Consider the following 18,404-nt stretch of genomic DNA (forward strand, 5'->3'; position numbering starts at 1 on the left):
GGGTGAGGCTGAGGGGGGGGGGGGGTGAGGTGAGGTGAGGCTGAGGGGGGGGGGGAGAGTGAGGTGAGGCTGAGGGGTGAGGTGAGGTGAGGCTGAGGGGGGGTGAGGTGAGGCTGAGGGGGGGGAGAGTGAGGTGAGGCTGAGGGGGGGGGGGAGAGTGAGGTGAGGCTGAGGGGGGGGGGGGGGTGAGGTGAGGCTGAGGGGGGGGGGGGGGTGAGGTGAGGCTGAGGGGGGGAGAGTGAGGTGAGGCTGAGGGGGGGGGGGGGGGGGTGAGGTGAGGCTGAGGGGGGGGAGAGTGAGGTGAGGCTGAGGGGGGAGAGTGAGGTGAGGCTGAGGGGGGGGGGAGAGTGAGGTGAGGCTGAGGGGGGGGGGGGGAGAGTGAGGTGAGGCTGAGGGGGGGGGGAGAGTGAGGTGAGGCTGAGGGGGGGGGGGGTGAGGTGAGGCTGAGGGGGGGAGAGTGAGGTGAGGCTGAGGGGGGGGGGGGGAGAGTGAGGTGAGGCTGAGGGGGGGGGGGGGGTGAGGTGAGGCTGAGGGGGGGGAGTGAGGTGAGGCTGAGGGGGGGGGGGGGAGTGTGATGGGAGAGGGTCAGGGTATGGGAGGTGGCGAGTGGAGTGAAGTGAAGGGGTCCCGGCGGGTTGTGAGGTGAGGCGGAGACGCGGCGCCTCGGACGGACTCACTCACTCACTGATTGACTCACGGACTCACTGACTGACTCACGCGCTCGCGCCGCCCAACGGTCGCTCTGACGAAACGCGGGCTTTGGCGCCCCCCCCCCCCCCCACTGCGCGCGCAGCCCGCGGCATCAGCCGTACTGTCCCGGAGTCCCCGCCCCCCGCCCCACACACCCGTAAAGTAGCCCAAAGTCCCCGCCCCACACCCGCCCAAAGTAGCCCCACGTTGTGGTGGTGTCGTGTGGGTGTGGGGGGTGGGTGGTGGGGGGGGCAGCAGCAGCAGAGCGACCACTTTTAGGGGATCTCTCAGTGGTTTTCAAATTGGGCAAAAAAAAAAAAATGCTCTTCAAAAAGGGGGGAGAGAAGGGGAACGTTTTGTTGGTTTCTTTTTAAATATATATATAAAAAAAAATTGAAAAGACATCAGCCCCCAATTGGGTGTTTTTTTCCCCCCCCCCTTCTGTACCCCCAAACACACACACACAATTCTCACCCTCTCTGAAAACCCACTTCACTTTTGCAAAGCCATTATTTTTTTAAAACTGTATTCTTTTAAATATGCTTAAGTTTCAATCGCGGGGGGGGGGGGGGAAGCAACTGAAAAGTTTAGCAAACTTTGCACGGCGTGGATAATAATAATAATAATAATCCTCGCATTTGATATAGCGCTTTTTCACGTCGGGAGGACGTCCCAAAGCGCTTCACGAAACACACTGTAAAGTGAATTGACTGTATATTTGTGGGCGAACGCGGCAGCCAATTGCGCACAGCAATGTCCCACAAACAGTCGTAGATTGAAAATGACCAATTTATTATTGTTTTTGGTTTTGGAGGGAATATTATTAGGCTCTGTGTGGAGTAAGGAAACTTGCCCGAGGTTTGGCCCTCTGTCTGGAATTGAACTCAGGATCATGGATCCAGAATGTCTCCTCGAGATTGTGAGCTTTTGCAGAAATGTTATTTTAAATGAATAAAACGTGCTTCATTTCTTACCTTTTTAATACACAATATGTGTGTGTGTGTGTGTGCATATATATATATATACATCCAGACAGCCTTCAGCAGAATTTTTATTATAAGCAGGGGAGGGGGGTAAAATAGATAATACAAAACAGGTCAGACTCATTCTGAAGCTTTGAAGACATCATTCAATGGTAAGCTGCCCCCCCCCCCCTCACCCCCTCTACACTCACACACATTTTATCTTTCAGATAAGATTAAATATCCAAGATCCTTACTGCGATGGGGTATCCAGATTAGGATCAACAAGATTCATTGCAACATAAAAAACAAGTCTTGGGACTCATAAAATGGAAACTGTTAAATCTGTAATCCGTAAACCTGTAATCCATAAATTAAAATCACTCAGTTTGGCTGAGGTAAGCATCGACTGTAAGAATTATACCACAAGCAATAACACCAATAACATGCCCTACTTCTCAATATACTGTACAGTGCATTAGTTTGTCACTCCCCTCCCTATCTTGGTTTAAAAACCTTGAACAATATATCCCAGATGGCCCACACCGGTAAGGGCAGGCTCGATGCAGCAACTAGTTGTAGTTAGATATGCAACGATCCAGAGAGAAGCGGGAGAAAAAGATTTGTTTTATGGCAGGAAAAATGCCCAAGAACCCTCAAGTTACTTATATACTGTATATACAATTATATCTTAAGCAGTTAAACTACACTTGGCTACATTTCAGAGTATGCAAGTTATATACAGCATCAAAATAACATACAGCATTTACATAACAACCTTATCACAGCCATTCATTAAATATGTCTAACATTTTAATTAAACATGAGGTGCGGGGTGGGGAGAACGATATCTATAAATAACCAACTTGGTGAGAACCAGACATTCGTTGAGTTTCAGAAAATAATTTTACTGTACGAATTCCATCATCGTTCAATCTGGAAACAACCTGCCTCAGCCTCACAGCTCTACTAGTGTCATCACTTTCCATTGGTCAAAGCAGCTTTAAGGCAGTTTACGAAGCTCAATTCACTCAAGAACTGCAAGTAATCCAGAGCATTTTCAATTCCAGGCTGGCTAGCAGCTCCGAAGTCTGATTTTAATCCCAGCCCAGGGCGCAGCATAGCAATTGTAAGAGAACTGTACATTGCACAACTCCTGTCAAACATGAGGCAGTTAAAAAAAGTCATCCAAAGGAGTATGAAGGCTTGAGGAAGGGTCGCCGATTGTTGCTTCGAGGAACAGGCAGCGGCATAACTCCCGGTGTCTTCCAGGATGTTGTTCCTTGTTTAGGATTGGACTGTCTTGTAGTCGATGAATACTTTGTGTTGAAACTGCATTAGACAAATAATAGGAGAACGATGAACACACCTATATAGGAGCATTTCACTTCTGACAACATGCGAGGATTCAGAACTCATGACAGGAACTGAATATGTAGTTGAAGAGGGAGGAACAATATGGAGAAAGAGAAAGGGTATTGGAATTAGATCAGATAGCTTGGTGAAGGAGCCAGCATCGAAGCGAACTCGAGAGCCGTGTTATCGCAAAACATTTATAGCCTCGAATTGCAACCAGTTGACAACGAATCGAAAAGATCAGATACACATGGCCATAGGCAATTCACGTATTGTATCCATGATCTCACTGTGTACACATGGTGTGCGTGCATGATCCACGGTTACCTTTTCGAAGAAGATTGGTTGCTGTTTTGCCCAGTCTTTCTTTTCTTTGCCTTTCTGAAATACGGCGTTTTCCGACACTTCCTCTTGTTGCTTTTTCTGTTGCTGCTGAAGTACTCGGAGGTCTCGGAATATTGCTCATCCTCATGCTGAGAATTTCTGCAGTCTATCCATCTGTCTTCATTGTCCACTGGGTCATATTCTGTTGACACAAGGGCATCATTGCAAAGGGCGAAGGTGAAGAAAGAGAAAGGAGATTTAAAAAATAGAGTCCCTATCATTGCTTTTTACATAAAGGAAATCCCTCGGCACTTGTTTTCTCCCTTTCTTCTTGATGGCTGCCTTTGGAAACCTGGGAATATTTATAATAATATTCTCATTTGTTACAATGCCTTTCATGGGTCTCAAAAACGCATCACACAGGAATTATTGTAAAGTGTGGTGACCATATATTTTGTAAATGAATTTATTTTGTAGAAATGGAGGTTAGAAACTAGGGTTACCTGGTAGCTGCCATTCCGAGTATTTTTGGAGAACTTCAATGAGTTCACCTCCATATTTATCCAGTTTGTCCTCAGTGACTCCGTCAATCTGCAGAAGATCCTCCCGGTCTGATGACAACGATTCTGTGCAAAACATGTTAGACCGTGTTAAGGAAAAGAACTTGCATTTTTACTGCTTTACCGAATGGCTCAAAGTACTTTACAGTAATCATTCCAGTATCCAGGCTGGTATTTTTGTAGGCAAAAGTAGCCGACATTTTGTAGACACAAGAAACCAACAAATATTCTTGATTCGGAGGATTGTTAGCTAGGACAAGAAACTGGAGCTGAAATAAAGCTCAGATCATGAACAACCCTATTTTGTAAACGCAATTCTTCTGACTTTGTTTCTTGATTTAATTCCCAACTCCCAGCTGCTTTTATCCATTTATTTAAAAAAAAACACAAATCACAGGAACTGACAGTTGCTGGGGAAGTTGGCTGACTCTGAGTCTCTCCTATTTTGTACCTGCAATGCTTTTGATGGTGCCAACGTTGAAGATGTTGAAATAATGGACTCCAAACACTTTGCCCAGTTTCTTGCAGAGTTCAGTGAGCTCAGCAAGACACTTCTGAACCATCTCCTGCCGCTTGGAAACATTCTTTGTCACAGAGTTCTTTTGCTTCCGGATGCTACTGGTATTTCCCGTCTCCTGAAATTCCACCTTAAAAAAGATTTAAAAAAACAAAATTAAAGCACTCTTGAGTTTAACAAAGCAAGCAACAGCTAACACAGAAGTAGAAGAACACACTATCTCTTTCATCTGCTTTTGGCTAATGCAACCCAGCCTCAAGTATTTGTTACATGAGCAACCATTTTCTTTAAATGTCTCACCTGAAGGACAAGAGCTTAGACAATGCATCACTCTCCAGTTCTACAGCCTAGACTTAAGCGGAAGTTCTTAAACAGTACTCAAATCTACAACCTTCTGAAGCAAAGATAAGTGCTACCAACTGAGCCAGGTGACAATCACCACTTAATAAAATAGTAAATAATAAGGCTTGCATTTGATATAGCACCTTATCTCGTCGTCAAGACGTCTCAAAATGCTTCACAGGATATATTGTAAAGTAAAACTTATTTTGTGGGCGAAAAATAAAAGAACAAATGGAGTGTACCTGAAGGCAGCCTATGAGGACTGTATGTGCTTTCTCCCCACTGGCGATGTAAGCCACTGCCTGGTCGTTGGCTGTGATGTACAGATCCTCGCGCAGAATTTTATCCAGCACCAGTTTTCGAAATAGTCTTTCGGCATTGTGCCGGGTATAGGCAGCTCCTGTTCCAAAAATACCCGACTGGATTCGGGCATTTTTACCACCTGGGGAAAGTTTAATAAATAGGCTTGTGTTTATTAATTGAGGCACAAGGAGATTAAGCTGAAAGCATCAGTCAGTCATTGCATGGTGCACTGCCCATCTCCATGTGGCATATCAGTTGCACCAAAGACTCCACAGTGCACCATACTAATAGGAGACAAATGATTGCATACATATCATAACATCAAGATCTTTGTAACTTCTCCCAACAGCCCGGAGAGAGTTTACTGTAAACCCATCTTCAGCACAGACACCTTGTGCAAATCTTTGATTCGGCACCTAATAGTCTATTATTAGAACTATTATTATTAGGTCTGTTATTAGAATTAGGCTGTTTAATTTTCACAATCTTACGCTCACTAAAACACTTTGTAAATATATTGTTTTGCTCATAATATATAGTCAATTCACTTTACAGTCTATTCTGTGAAGCGCTTTGAGACGTCTCGAAGACGTGACAAGACGCTATATCAAATGCAAGGATTATTATTGTATCAAAACATGCAAGGATTATTATTTTGTTCACCCTCTTGCAGCTCGCCGAGGCATTGCAGAGTGCCAGCTGGTGGCAGTGCTGAGCCAATACTCAGCTGCGCACATTACCGTAACTGCAGCTTCTTTTCTGCCATAATGCAATCGCTGCCTCATAGGCTTTGCAATGCATTCACAGTAACGGAGGGATGCACATCAGGGGTTTACAATCACAGTGATTTTACTGTGATGGCACTGCTTCATAAGAACACCCCTTGCACTTCTGCAGCTGGCTTTCTCGCGCGTGTGTGTGTGCATGTGTGTGGTTTTGGAAGCCTTACAACTGCAAAACCTTGCGCTCACCCAGGAAGATATCCACCAGCATGTTAAGGGTCAGCCTCGTGGATGACTGTCCACTGTACCTGCCACCAGAATTGGAGCAATGCTCTTGAACAAATCGCACGATATTCTTCACCACCTCTGTGACATTAATTGTCTTGTAACTCTGCAACGGGAGAGAGGGCCAGAGATTTAACTTACGAGAGTAAAGGGTAAATACATTTGAGCCACGACGACGCAAAGCACTTCACAGGCAATTGTCACGTGCAGCGACTTATTTTAGTGGGACACATATTGCAGGCACCAAGGCGTCGTAAAACAGACACAAAAGGTGAATGATCAAATTGTCTGAAAAATTGTGATGGCCAACATAATGTTCGCAAGACTGCAGGAGAGCTAAAGGCTCATTTGGTAAGATTTAAAGGTTTCCCTGATCATTTTACACACATACACACACACACACACACACACAGACCAGACGTTGGACTTTTCCTTAGCAAGTTATTGCTGTGTCCACAGCGCTATAGTTGAACCCACATTATAACTAAGGCGAACAACAGGCTTCTAAAGTAATTTGATCTCTCAGAGCGCGACAGAGAGCAGCGTGTGATACAAGCTGCTGAACACAGGGCCCCGTTCGCTCAGCACCGACGTACCTTTACCCTGATGCAGTTGTCACAGGTTGCGTCCGGGTTAGCTTTGCAGAACTTGGGGTCGAAACCATTTTCTCCGAAGTAAGCCAAGAGCTGTGTCCTGCGGCACTCCAGCATGTTTTCGCAGTAATGGACCATGCTGTACAGGTTGTTAATGTGGGTTTGCTTGGTGTGTTGGTTCCCATCCTTCTCCACTGCGAGAGAAACAAAAGTTAAACTTTGGTCAGAATAACAGAAACCACAGAAAGATGTCAGAAGCCTGCGATGCGTGCTCTTATCATATATATACATATATATATATACACACACACACACACAGCCTCCCTTCCCTTTCTCCTAACTTTGACAACTTTCAGAATTCCAAGTCCATCCTCTCGGTCGCTTCCCACCCTTTGGCGAATATGGCAAATCAGACCCCTACATATAGAACTCACAAAGGTAGAAAGGAACAAATTCAATGCAGGAAATAACCTCGGGACATCGCTTCGAATCCTCTGGCCGATCGGTGGATCTCTATCTTACAAGCTAAGGCGGCTCCCAGTAGAAAGACCTTGCCAAACCTTCAGCCACAATCACGAGTTACAGAGAATGTCTTACTCACTTTGAATAAGACGCCTGATCCTCGTAACGTCGTGGTAACTGTAGTAAAGAATACAATGGGAGGTTTCGCCATCTCTCCCCGCACGGCCAGACTCCTGGTAATATCCCTCCACTGACTTGGGTAACGTAGCATGGATTACATAGCGGACATCAGGCTTATCAATCCCCATCCCAAAGGCGATGGTAGCACAGATGACCTGGTAGCAACACAGAATAATAGAAATCAGACCTCCGTACATTGTACAAGAGCAGCCTAAGTTGTAGGATTTATTCTTGCCTCTCCTAAAGTTGTTGGAATATTTTAACTTGTACAGGGTGGGGGTGGTGGGAGGGGGAGGAGAGAAAGGTGGGTATCACCATCCACATAGCTATTCATGAAGTTCTGGCTTGACAGTGAGAATTGTCCAGCTATTGGAAACAGTAAGAGTCAGCCTGATTCTCTCCCCTTTCTGTTCTGGGACCCAGAGGTGAAGGCAGTGGCTCTCACTCTATCAGATCACCCAACACAAACATTCCACCGTACAGGAAATCCAATGAATAACAGATGGAAATGAATCATGCTTCCAGGGCCTCTTACTTGGCAGCCGTCCTGATTTATCCATTTATTTTGCACCAGTTCCCTGTTGGAGTCTTTGAGCCCAGCATGGTAGGCCAGAGCAGCAAGTCCTCTGTTCCGCAGAGTTTCAGCCACTGTGTCACATTCACGCCGAGACAGGCAGTAAACAATCCCAGAGTCTCCTGCGAATCAAGCAAAGGATCTTTGTATAAACAGAAGGAAACTGTTTTTTAGGATACTGTTTCTTTCAATTGAATTATTTATTTACGTTTCGATTCCCTTCCCAATTTTCTTCTTTCGTTTCAGGTACCGATTTGTTGAGGGCTTTGGTTCTATCGGTCAGTTGCTCACCGCAAACTGGCATTCATACAAGAGATGGACAGCAAGTGCCAGACAACTATTCAACTCTGGGCTGCTGAGCCCAATCCTCATCCTATCTACACCTCCATGTAATATGTACAAATTTTCCAGCAGCTTTCACTAAACAATGACCAAATTGCCTGTTCTTCCTAATCACTACACTTTACAGCAAATCCTGCAAGGTGCTTTTGAGACATCCTTCTGATGTGAAAGGCACTATAATAAATGTAGGCATTATATGCTCTTTCAAAGAGCGGGAAGTTTCTCCCAGATGAGGGAAGAAAGTTAGCCAAGAGACTCCTGGCTAACTTTCTTCCCTCATCCAAAAACCACAAAAACAGATGTATTTTGTTTTTGGAGAGACATTGCTGTAAGCCGATCAGTTTACCTACATTAAGTCACTATAATTCAAAGTAACTCACTGTACAAACCTTTTTAAGTTGCTGTATCAAACAGAAATATTAATATTAAAGTCCCTGAGCACCGATTAACACTTACGTGGATAATTCTTTTTGATCCATTCGGTACACTCATCAGCTATTTTCTTGGGCCTTTTTGGGAGCACCTCATACTTCAGGTTATCTCTGTTAAAGCTCATGGTAAACCTGCAGAAAAAGGACAAGGCTCCTTAGGACTCCAGCGCGAATGAGATCTGATATTTTTCCAAGTTACAATTATTCTGCAATATGTTTTTCTTTTAAAAAAAAGTTTTATTCATATCCAAGTGTCGTCTGAAAGATCTCTTTGCTCCCAGTAAATTCTGTGAAGTGCTTTGAGACATCTCTAAGGCACCTTATCAAATGCAAGGATTATTAGTAGTAGTAGTAGAAACAATCTCCTTTTTAAAATTATAGAACCTTACAGCATGGAAACAGGCCATTAAATCTGCACTGGTAAAGAAGTACTACCACTACTAATAATCCTTGCATTTGATATAGCGTCTTATCACGTTGTTGAGACGTCTAAAAGTAATCTCACAGAGGATTTGCTGGTCACTCTTTAAGCACAAACCCACAATCTTTTATTATTAATAATAACCCTTGCATTTGTTATATTGCTTTATCACGTCTTTGAGACGTCTCAAAGCGCTTCCCAGAATATACTGTAAAATGAATTGACTGCGCATTTTGTGGGTGCATCCCCCCAGCTCCAAAATAATTGATTGAATCAATCACAGCTACATACTCTTGTGGATTCAGCATCTTCAACTGGTTTAGGATATCTTTCTGGACCCTGGGTGTGGCGGTGGCCGTCAGGGCCATCATTGGCACCAAAGGAAACTTTTGACGCAACTCGTTTAAACGCTTGTAATCTGGGCGGAAATCGTGGCCCCACTGCAGAGAGAATTCACAAACCTCCGTGAGCATCAATACAATAAAATATTACATTTGTATAGCACCTTTCACATCAGGAGGACATGCCAAGCTGCTGTTCAGTCAATGATTTGGTCCCTGAAGTACTAGATGTCTCTAGGTGTACATTTCCCTGTCTCTCTATGTACATTAATGGACTCAACATCCCATCTCTAGCTTACATTTCCTCTCTCCCAAATCCCAATGATGTGAAGAATAATCCTGGCATTTGATTTGACGCATTTAACATCAAATCGTTTCAGAAGACTTATTTCTAAATCTTAACCTACACTGCATTGTGCCTCCACGTGTTCGGAAAAGCAACAATAAAACACTCACTGTACCTGGCTGACGCAGTGAGCCTCGTCAATAACAAACCGAGCTAAAAGTTTCCTCTCGTACAGGTTTATTAGCGCCGAGATCAGCCTGTTGCTGGCACTGACCTGTATGAGAAGAGAACAAAAAAAGACTTTTCAGTAAGTTACAAACCTGTCAGGGTTTAGATATAAGAAATGCTGTATCCAAAATCTATATTTGGTTTCACTCAATTCCAGAATAATATGGCCCCTCTCTATACTTCAGGGCATGTGCATCACGGATAGTGGCAGAACAAGGGTTATAAAATACAAACACACGCATCAGCCTTATCCCACTGCCAAGAATCCCTGCAGCCTACTTACGGCTATGAAGCGTGGCTCATTAGCTTAAGAAGGTGACTTGAGCAATATAATGAGGAATAGGTTTACAGAGCAATTCGCATTAGCTACCCTTATTTTGGATGTGTTCCTTTTCAGAACATAGCTGCTAGCATTCTTACCAAGGGATAATGAGCGTCCACCTAGGGAAAGGAAAGGCAAATGGACGGCACATAATAGAGTGAGACACTTACCTTCTCTGGGGTACAGTAAAGCAGCTTCACAACGGGATCTTTCTTGGACAACTGCATGTAGATACTCGCAGTGTCAGAGTCGCTCCTGTCCCCAGTCAGATACGTAGCCGCGATCTGGAGGAAGAGAAGAAGCCATGGTTTATCCTCAATTTCACATTCTGTTTCCAAGCAATTACCCCACCTCCCTATGCACCAGGTTTCCAAAGAATTTTGTCTGTTCTTCCCAAAACAATCCAGTCCTTAGACTGTGAGGTCAGTGGGTCTTTGCCGCTCAGACTGACCCAAGAAGCGCACGGCACCACCCGAGAAACAATGAGGAACTTCCTGTGTGCGGGAATCACATTGTGTAGTTCAGGCTCCAAGATCTATTCACTCATGCGCTGGTGAACAGAGCAGAGATTTGAGCAGGTAGCTACACTGAGGGAATAAGCACCAACATAGATATGATGACTGGATAATAATAATCCTTGCATTTGATATAGCGCTTTTCACGTCGGGAGGACGTCCCAAAGCGCTTCACAGAATATACTGTAAAGTGAATTGACTGTATATTTGTGGGCGAACGCGGCAGCCAATTGCGCACAGCAATGTCCCACAAACAGTCGTAGATTGAAAATGACCAATTTATTATTGTTTTGGGTTTTGGAGGGATTATTATTAGGCGTGTGGAGTAAGGAAACTTGCCCAAGGTTTCGCCCTGCCTGGAATTGAACTCAGGTCTCTCGCTTGCAAAGCGAGTGCTCTAACCACTGAGCGATGACCGACCATCTTCTGTGTGGAAACTTATCTTTCACGTGTTACAAACATTACATTGTAAATGTTTGGCCACTACCCAACTGGATGCAATTGGAAGCTTTATTTGCGGTGGCTGCGTGTCACTTGCTTTCTAAGAGTCGTACCATTTCACTGATGAAAAACGTCAGTCAGCACCGTTTGCTTCGATTGTGACGGAGTTAATGATAGGGAAACAACACGCACACTTAAACTCACATTAAACAAAGCCAACTTCTGATTCTGATCCAAGATGAGTGACCGGAGTGGGGAAATCACTACGGTAACTCCAGGTGTCAGACAGGCCGGCAGCTGGTAACACAGGCTCTTGCCACCACCTGAAGCAGAGAGAGGACAGTTCAACAGTGCGGCAAGGAGAAACGTCCACAAAACAACCGACTTAATAAAAGCCAAGTTGAGGCGTTAAAAAACCCCAGAAGAAATTAGTAGAAGAATGTTAAGATTTGGCAAATGATATCAGAGGCGTCTCTGGCTGGGAACTGTGTCGTAAATACCCGTTGGCATCAAGATGAAGCAATCTTCTCCCAACAGTGCTGCGTTGATGGCTTCCAGCTGATTCGTTCGAAACTGGTGCATTCCAAACTTCTTGCGGAAAACGGTCATCATTTCCTTGGAGTGTGGGAAATCGTTGCCCCGGAAACGCTCCAGGGCAGGATTCCTGGGGAGGTTCCTCTCAAACAGCGTGTCTTCCCGAGTGAGCAGGAGGGAAAGTAGGAGAGGAGGAAAAAAAACATTTACTGATAATAATAATAATCCTTGCATTTGATATAGCACCTTATCACGTCTTTGAATCGTCTCAAACAGCATCACAGGATATACTGTAAAGTGAATTAACTCTGTATTTTGTGGGTTTAGAAGGGTGACCGAAGGTGTGGTTGAAGAGGAAGTTCTTGAGACTTGGGCTTAAAACCGCAGATATTAGGTCAATCTCCAGTCACGTGATGTTCTCTCGTGGTCAGTGATTCGAATTACACCCAAGGATTCACTTCGCAAACCACAGCGATATTCAATAAAAACAAACAACAACACTCTGGCTTGTGACCTGGCCTACCTGCTGGGCTGCGTCCCATTTGAGACCTCTTGACACTGGCAGTTGCAGACGGAGATATTGTGTGATTTTTGTCACCAAAGGCTCGAGGTTTCGCAGTTTCCTCCCGGATTGGCTGAAATGTCCTGTAAGACAGCCCGCCGGTCCCTGACCGGCTCTGGGGGCTGAGGAAACATTCGGGCACGTCCTCGTCGTCCAGGTCATCGATGTCGAAGCTCTCGATGTCGTAGCTCTCGTCGACGGGTGTCCCGGCGTTCACATGACTCCCTCCGCCATCGGCAAAAGGCCGAGCCTGTAAACCAGCAAAGCCCGTGCTCGGAGAGGAGAGCCGCGAGTACTCCAGGCTCCTGGGAGCCACGTACGCAAAGCTGCTGAGTGAGGATCGAGGTGTGTCTGTAGGCAGCGTGCCATGGTCGCCGGTGTAGGGATCGAGCTTTCCCGTGTCGAGACGCGGTTTGCTCTGGAAGCCCTGGCTGCAGGTAAAGGACGAAGCACAGCTCCTTACGGGGATGTCTGACGTTCGATCATCCGTCTGGTTCAACAGCGAGCAATCCCCCCGGTCGCTCAGACGGCCGTCACCACCAAAACCAGTCGAGAAAGATTTCCTGAAGGTAAACGTTTTAGAAGAATTCAGCTCCTGGGAAGGATTAAGAGTGACGGCGGGGGTGACGGGATAAGTAGGGATATTATTCTGGGAAGCGTTATGGTTCGGCATTGCAGTAACAGCCGAGCAAGTCCTGTTCTGTACTATCGGCATTTCACTCTGGTTGGCCAGGATTTGCTTTCTGGAAAGAGAGAGAAAAAAAAAGGCGTAAATCAAGGGTCATTGACGTTAAAGCTCGCGCTTCTGTTAAACAGCTTGTGTCAAATGCAGTAGATTATTATAGGTACAAAAAAAACACTAGGAAACGCAGACTTGGGACTCGAAGATGGAGGGGAAACTGATGGTTCAGATCAAAATGACGAATACGTGAGATGGTCAACACGGGATCTCTGTGGACAGACTTTGGAAGAAATTTGCAGATTCTAAAGGGAACTTGAGAAAGAATTAAACAGGGAGAACGAGCGAGAGTTTAATAAATGATCCAAAGGCAGCACCTACCGTAGAGCTCGATAGTGAAACAGCTGATCCGCACAGGCCAGAGACTGCAGCTGCGTCAGGGGAATCTGCTCAACCAAGTTACAGATCTTTTCCATGACGCTGAACAATTGGGTGCCTTGCCCTGTGGGTGATGTGTCTGGTCTTAGATCAAATAATTACTTTCCAAGAAAGATGTCAAGTTAATAATGAATAACAATTCTTGCATTTGATACAGCTGTTGTCAAAACCTCTCAAAACGATTTGCTCGAATGTGCCGTGATCGCATTTGTCGGCGAATTGAGATACAAGCCTACTAAGTTTAAACATTGAGAAGTTAAGACAACAGCAATCGCTACACGTCTAAGTGCTCAATCGAATGCAAGTATTACACAGTGACGGAATCCAAGCAACTCAGGAAGATGTACAGTGGCTAAGATGTACGTACCCCTCTCTCCTGAACTGTCTGACACGCACGCCCGCTCATTGGAGAGCCTTCTTTCTTGTGACAGTGGATTTACTGAGGAGACTGCTTTCACAGAATTCTCTCTGGGATGCAACAATTCAGTTGAATCTCTGTGGACAGAGAGGTGAAGGATTACAATAAAGACTTCTCCAATATTTCCTTCTCATGCAGCCGCTGTTGTCTCGCTCAGCTCGACAATCAGTCAATGCAATACGATAGCGTACAGTGAAATCAATTGATTCCGATATTCTGGTTATAGACTGAATTCTGGAGACTCAGAGGAAAGCAACGCAAAAAACGGTGTTTAATGAAACACAATCTACACGACGACAAACTCTCCGGATGCAAACGCTGCACAAAATTACAGTTTTCATGTAACGCCCCCCCAACCCCCCAAGTGCGCAGCAATCTCACAATCTCTGCGGGAAATGTATTCTGTTCACAAGACAAACCTGAGGCTTTTAAGCAACGAGGGCGAAGACAGTCGCTCCTTCAGAGGAGACGGCGGAACAAAGTCAACAAAATCGGAATCTTCAATCTCAAAGTCACTGTCTGGCACTTGGTCCACAGGGCGAGCATCCAGCACGGGCTGGCTATCTGGGATACTGTCAGCATCTGTCAAATCAACTGATGCAGAGAAGAGCAAATGAGGTGATTGATGCTTTCAAAATTATGACTGTTTTTAGACGGGACATTACTGTCAGTGTTCGGCGAGAGGAGCGTCGGCAAGAGAAAAAGAGGGAAGTTATTCTGCACAAATGTAAATGCAAGGATTATACTATTGTTACTACTACACGGAAGGTTGTTTGTTTGAATGTAGAAAGCCAACGAACACAATTTCTACCTAAGCCAAGTCCGGAACAGGATTTATAGGGGGACTAGCTAAATAGGAAAAACATTACAAGGGTTTACGGGAAAAAGAGAAACAGAAAATAATCCAACTCAACGTCTTGCCCTGGCTCACATGCTAACTGAGCACAGCTGAAGACGAGCTTTCCTTTCTGTCCGTCAGCTAAAATTCTAGCCATTCAACAACAAATTACATTCGTGTAGCCCTTTCACGCCAGGAGCACGTCACAAGGCGCTGATTCTTTTGTTTTGCAGCTCTGTAAATCAGCACCCAGTCTCTACCCTGTACTGATCGCCTTCAAAGCAAATCAGCAATTTTGAACGCAATACATAAATCACTTACTTTTCACATCTGTATCTTCATTCCCACTGACGTCCGTCTCGTCATCACTGAGAAGGACTCTGGCACCAGACGACCGACTTATCTTTCTTCGAGCGAACGATTCAACGCAGTCTTCATCATCACTGTTCTTGATCTCCTCCAGGTGAGGCTTGACGAGGCAGATAACAGGATCATCTGAGCCTTTTGGTTCCCTTTGGGACAATGAGTGTGTGCTGTCCTTGGGAAGAAAATCCACTTTGAGCTCACCATTAACCTTGCTCGTATCGAGGTCAGGTGTAGTGACACTCTTAGTTGCTGTGGGTGTACTGTGTTTTGAATTCTGGGATGTTTTACATCCTTGTACCTGGAGCGCTTTGTTTGACGACGCCGACGTGAGTTTCACATTACTTTTTCCTTTCCACGAGGTGTCAAAATCGTCGAAATCATCCCAATCATCCAGGCTAACAACGGACTCAAAGGAATGATCTGCGTCTGGCTTCTTAGTGAGCTGAGTGTTAGAAACGGACGCAGTTATTCTCGTCTCTCTCGGAGTTGAAGTTGCTCCCACGCTCAATGCTGAATTTTTGGTATTTTGTTCAAACAAATTTGTGATTTTTAACTGCTGTTCCCTGGGCTTTGACAAAAATGAGGCTGTAAGAGGTTTGCTCGTGGCAAAATTCCCAGAAGCGTTAACATCCTTGTCTTTCAAAGCACTGCTGCCAGGTATCTTATGGAAGCCGGATGCTCCAATGTTACATGAGGGAGTCTTCTTCTTGAATGTGAATCCCCTGTCAATTAAGAATTAGATTCAAAGATTTGCGAGTCAAAAGCACGCAAGTTAATAAAAGGAATTCAGTCGATCAGCACTCTCATGTGTAGTGACTTCACATTTGTAAGCAAAATGCAGCAGTCAATTTGCACACAGGAAAATCCCACAAACAGCCGTTAAAGCAGATGGTCAATTTATCTGAAGGATTGTTTGCCAGAAGACAAGCCAAACATGGCCTAATCTTCTCCAACAGAATCCTAGAATCTTTATGCTGGAACCCACTCCCTCTCGTGCCCAGAAGCGACTGCGGCAAGCTCACAAACAACCGCCGCTCTGATGGACGGCGTTGGATGAATTCAGCCAGTCTCGCTCGCACTGTGACCAGCTGATCACCACCACGACTGTACCTACCCTGCTTTGCTTTTACCGACTAACAGTTTGCTCTGGACTCCCTTCTCCGAGTGGAGCTCCAATTGCTTCCGGAGGTTGTTCTGTGGAAGGCACGTCATGCTGCAAAAACAAAACGGCGCTGGAGTGAGCAGAGCGACGGCCAAATCGAACCCACGCACCCATTATTTTTTCATGCGACGTTTCGCTCACGAAAATACAGTCGACCCACTTTACATTATACCCTGTGAAGGAGGCGCTCGGAAACAGCAGTGGTCATAACAATCCTCGCAGTTAATCTAGCGCCTTGTCGCGTCTTCGAGACATCGCAAAATGTCTGAACGATGTGGTACAATAAAATACACAGTTACGTTTGAAGAGCGTCTTGCACGCCAGGAGGACGTCCCAAGGCGCTGGATCAAATGCGACGATTATTATTATTTCACGCGCTCTCTGCGGGCCGGGGGGAGGGGGCCGGGGGGGGGGGGAGGTGGGGGGGGGGGTCAGCCAGACGACGGTCAATATTACCCCCTGGATCAAATACACCTCTGAACACGCGAGAACGATCTCGAATGAATTAAGCATTTCCTGTCTTGTTCGCCTCCTCTCGCTCCCTCGTGCCGCAGACAACACGAGGATGGCGGGGGGTGGGGGGTGCGGGGGGGAGGTGGGGGTGGGGGGGAGAGAGAGGGGAAGAAGATGGGCAACTTTTTTTTTTTGCTTCCAGTTTAGGTTCGGAAATTCGATGGGAAACCGCAGTTTGTGTGTGTTTGCAATGTCTATATAAAAGGGGTCCAACGGGGGAGGGGGTGAGGGGGGGAAGAAAGGGGGTGAGGGGGGAAGAAAGGGGGTGAGGGGGGAAGAAAGGGGTGAGGGGGGAAGAAAGGGGGTGAGGGGGGGAGAAAGGGGGTGAGGGGGGGAGTAAAGGGGTGGGGGGAGAAAGGGGGTGAGGGGGGAGAAAAGGGGTGAGGGGGGGAGAAAGGGGGTGAGGGGGGAGAAAAGGGGTGAGGGGGGGAAGGGGGTGAGGGGGGGAGAAAGGGGTGAGGGGGGGAGAAAAGGGGTGAGGGGGAGAAAGGGGTGAGGGGGGAAGAAAGGGGGTGAGGGGGAAGAAAGGGGGTGAGGGGGGAAGAAAGGGGGTGAGGGGGGGAGAAAGGGGGTGAGGGGGAGGGAAGGGGGTGAGGGGAGAAGAAAGGGGGTGAGGGGGGAAGAAAGGGGTGAGGGGGAAGAAAGGGGGTGAGGGGGGAGAAAGGGGGTGAGGGGGAGGGAAGGGGATGAAGGGGGTGGAACGAGGAAGGGAGGAGGGTCTCCCCCCCCCCCCACCCCCCGCTGCCCGCGCGGCCTCTCTCCCCCACCGCCGGGCCCCGTGTTACCTGTCAGTGCGGCCGCAGCTTCACTGTCATCCGCGGGGAACACACGGCGGAGCCCCGAGGCCCTGACCCTCAGTCCCGGGGCCCTGTGCCCTGACCCTCAGCCCCGGGGCCCTGTGCCCTGACCCTCAGCCCCGGGGCCCTGTGCCCTGTGCCCTGACCCTCAGTCCCGGGGCCCTGTGCCCTGTGCCCTGACCCTCAGTCCCGGGGCCCTGTGCCCTGACCCTCAGTCCCGGGGCCCGGTGTCCCGCGGTGTTTCCCTCTTTGGCGCCAATTACGAGCGCGAGAGAGAGAGAGAGAGAGCGCGCGAGGGGGGGGGGGGGGGGGGGAGGGGCGAACGCCGTATCCCGGAAATACGTCAGACTGATCAGGGGTTCACTTCCGCCCTCACCCCCCAACTCCCCCCCCACTCACTCGCAGCTGAGGCTCCAGAGCAGGACTGGGGGGAGGAGAGAGGGGGGGAGTGGGGGAGGAGAGAGGGGGGGAGTGGGGAGGAGAGAGGGGGGGGAGTGGGGGAGGAGAGAGGGGGGAGTGGGGGAGAGAGGGGGGAGTGGGGAGGAGAGAGGGGGGGAGTGGGGGAGGAGAGAGGGGGGGAGGAGAGAGGGGGGGAGTGGGGGAGGAGAGAGGGGGGGAGTGGGGGAGGAGAGAGGGGGAGAGTGGGGGAGGAGAGAGAGAGAGAGAGGGGGGAGGAGAGGAGGGGGATGAGAGAGATGGAGGGGAGGGAGAGGAGGGGTTGGGGAGGAGAGAGATGGGGTGGTGGTGGAGGAGGGAGGGGGGGTTGGGGAGGAGAGAGGGTGGGGGGAGAGAGAGAGAGAGAGGGAGGGGGGGTGGGGAGGACAGTGGGGGGTGGGGGTTGCGCTATCAGTGAAGAAGGGAGTGTCTCTCCCGGTGCACTGGCTGACAACCCCCTCTCTC

General features: G+C 47.5%; 1 protein-coding gene across 1 annotated transcript; it reads right to left on the bottom strand.

Annotated features, from left to right (window-relative positions):
- Positions 1-1,728: 1,728 nt before the first annotated feature.
- On the bottom strand, positions 1,729-17,634 carry blm (BLM RecQ like helicase). The gene is made up of 22 exons (XM_042343082.1): positions 17,493-17,634; positions 16,147-16,245; positions 14,988-15,754; positions 14,248-14,422; positions 13,778-13,905; positions 13,354-13,474; positions 12,255-13,036; positions 11,698-11,889; positions 11,402-11,520; positions 10,412-10,525; positions 9,867-9,965; positions 9,356-9,504; positions 8,669-8,775; positions 7,832-7,992; positions 7,256-7,451; positions 6,658-6,848; positions 6,026-6,167; positions 4,994-5,193; positions 4,344-4,539; positions 3,836-3,958; positions 3,336-3,534; positions 1,729-2,984 (listed from the first exon to the last, which is right to left on the bottom strand). Exons 2-22 carry the CDS (start codon positions 16,242-16,244, stop codon positions 2,837-2,839), a joined length of 4,407 nt encoding a protein of 1,468 aa, XP_042199016.1. The 5' UTR covers position 16,245; positions 17,493-17,634; the 3' UTR covers positions 1,729-2,836.
- Positions 17,635-18,404: the final 770 nt, after the last annotated feature.

This window comes from Callorhinchus milii, unplaced genomic scaffold (assembly GCF_018977255.1).
Source record: "Callorhinchus milii isolate IMCB2004 unplaced genomic scaffold, IMCB_Cmil_1.0 Scaffold22, whole genome shotgun sequence".
In the NCBI taxonomy this organism is placed as follows: domain Eukaryota; kingdom Metazoa; phylum Chordata; class Chondrichthyes; order Chimaeriformes; family Callorhinchidae; genus Callorhinchus; species Callorhinchus milii.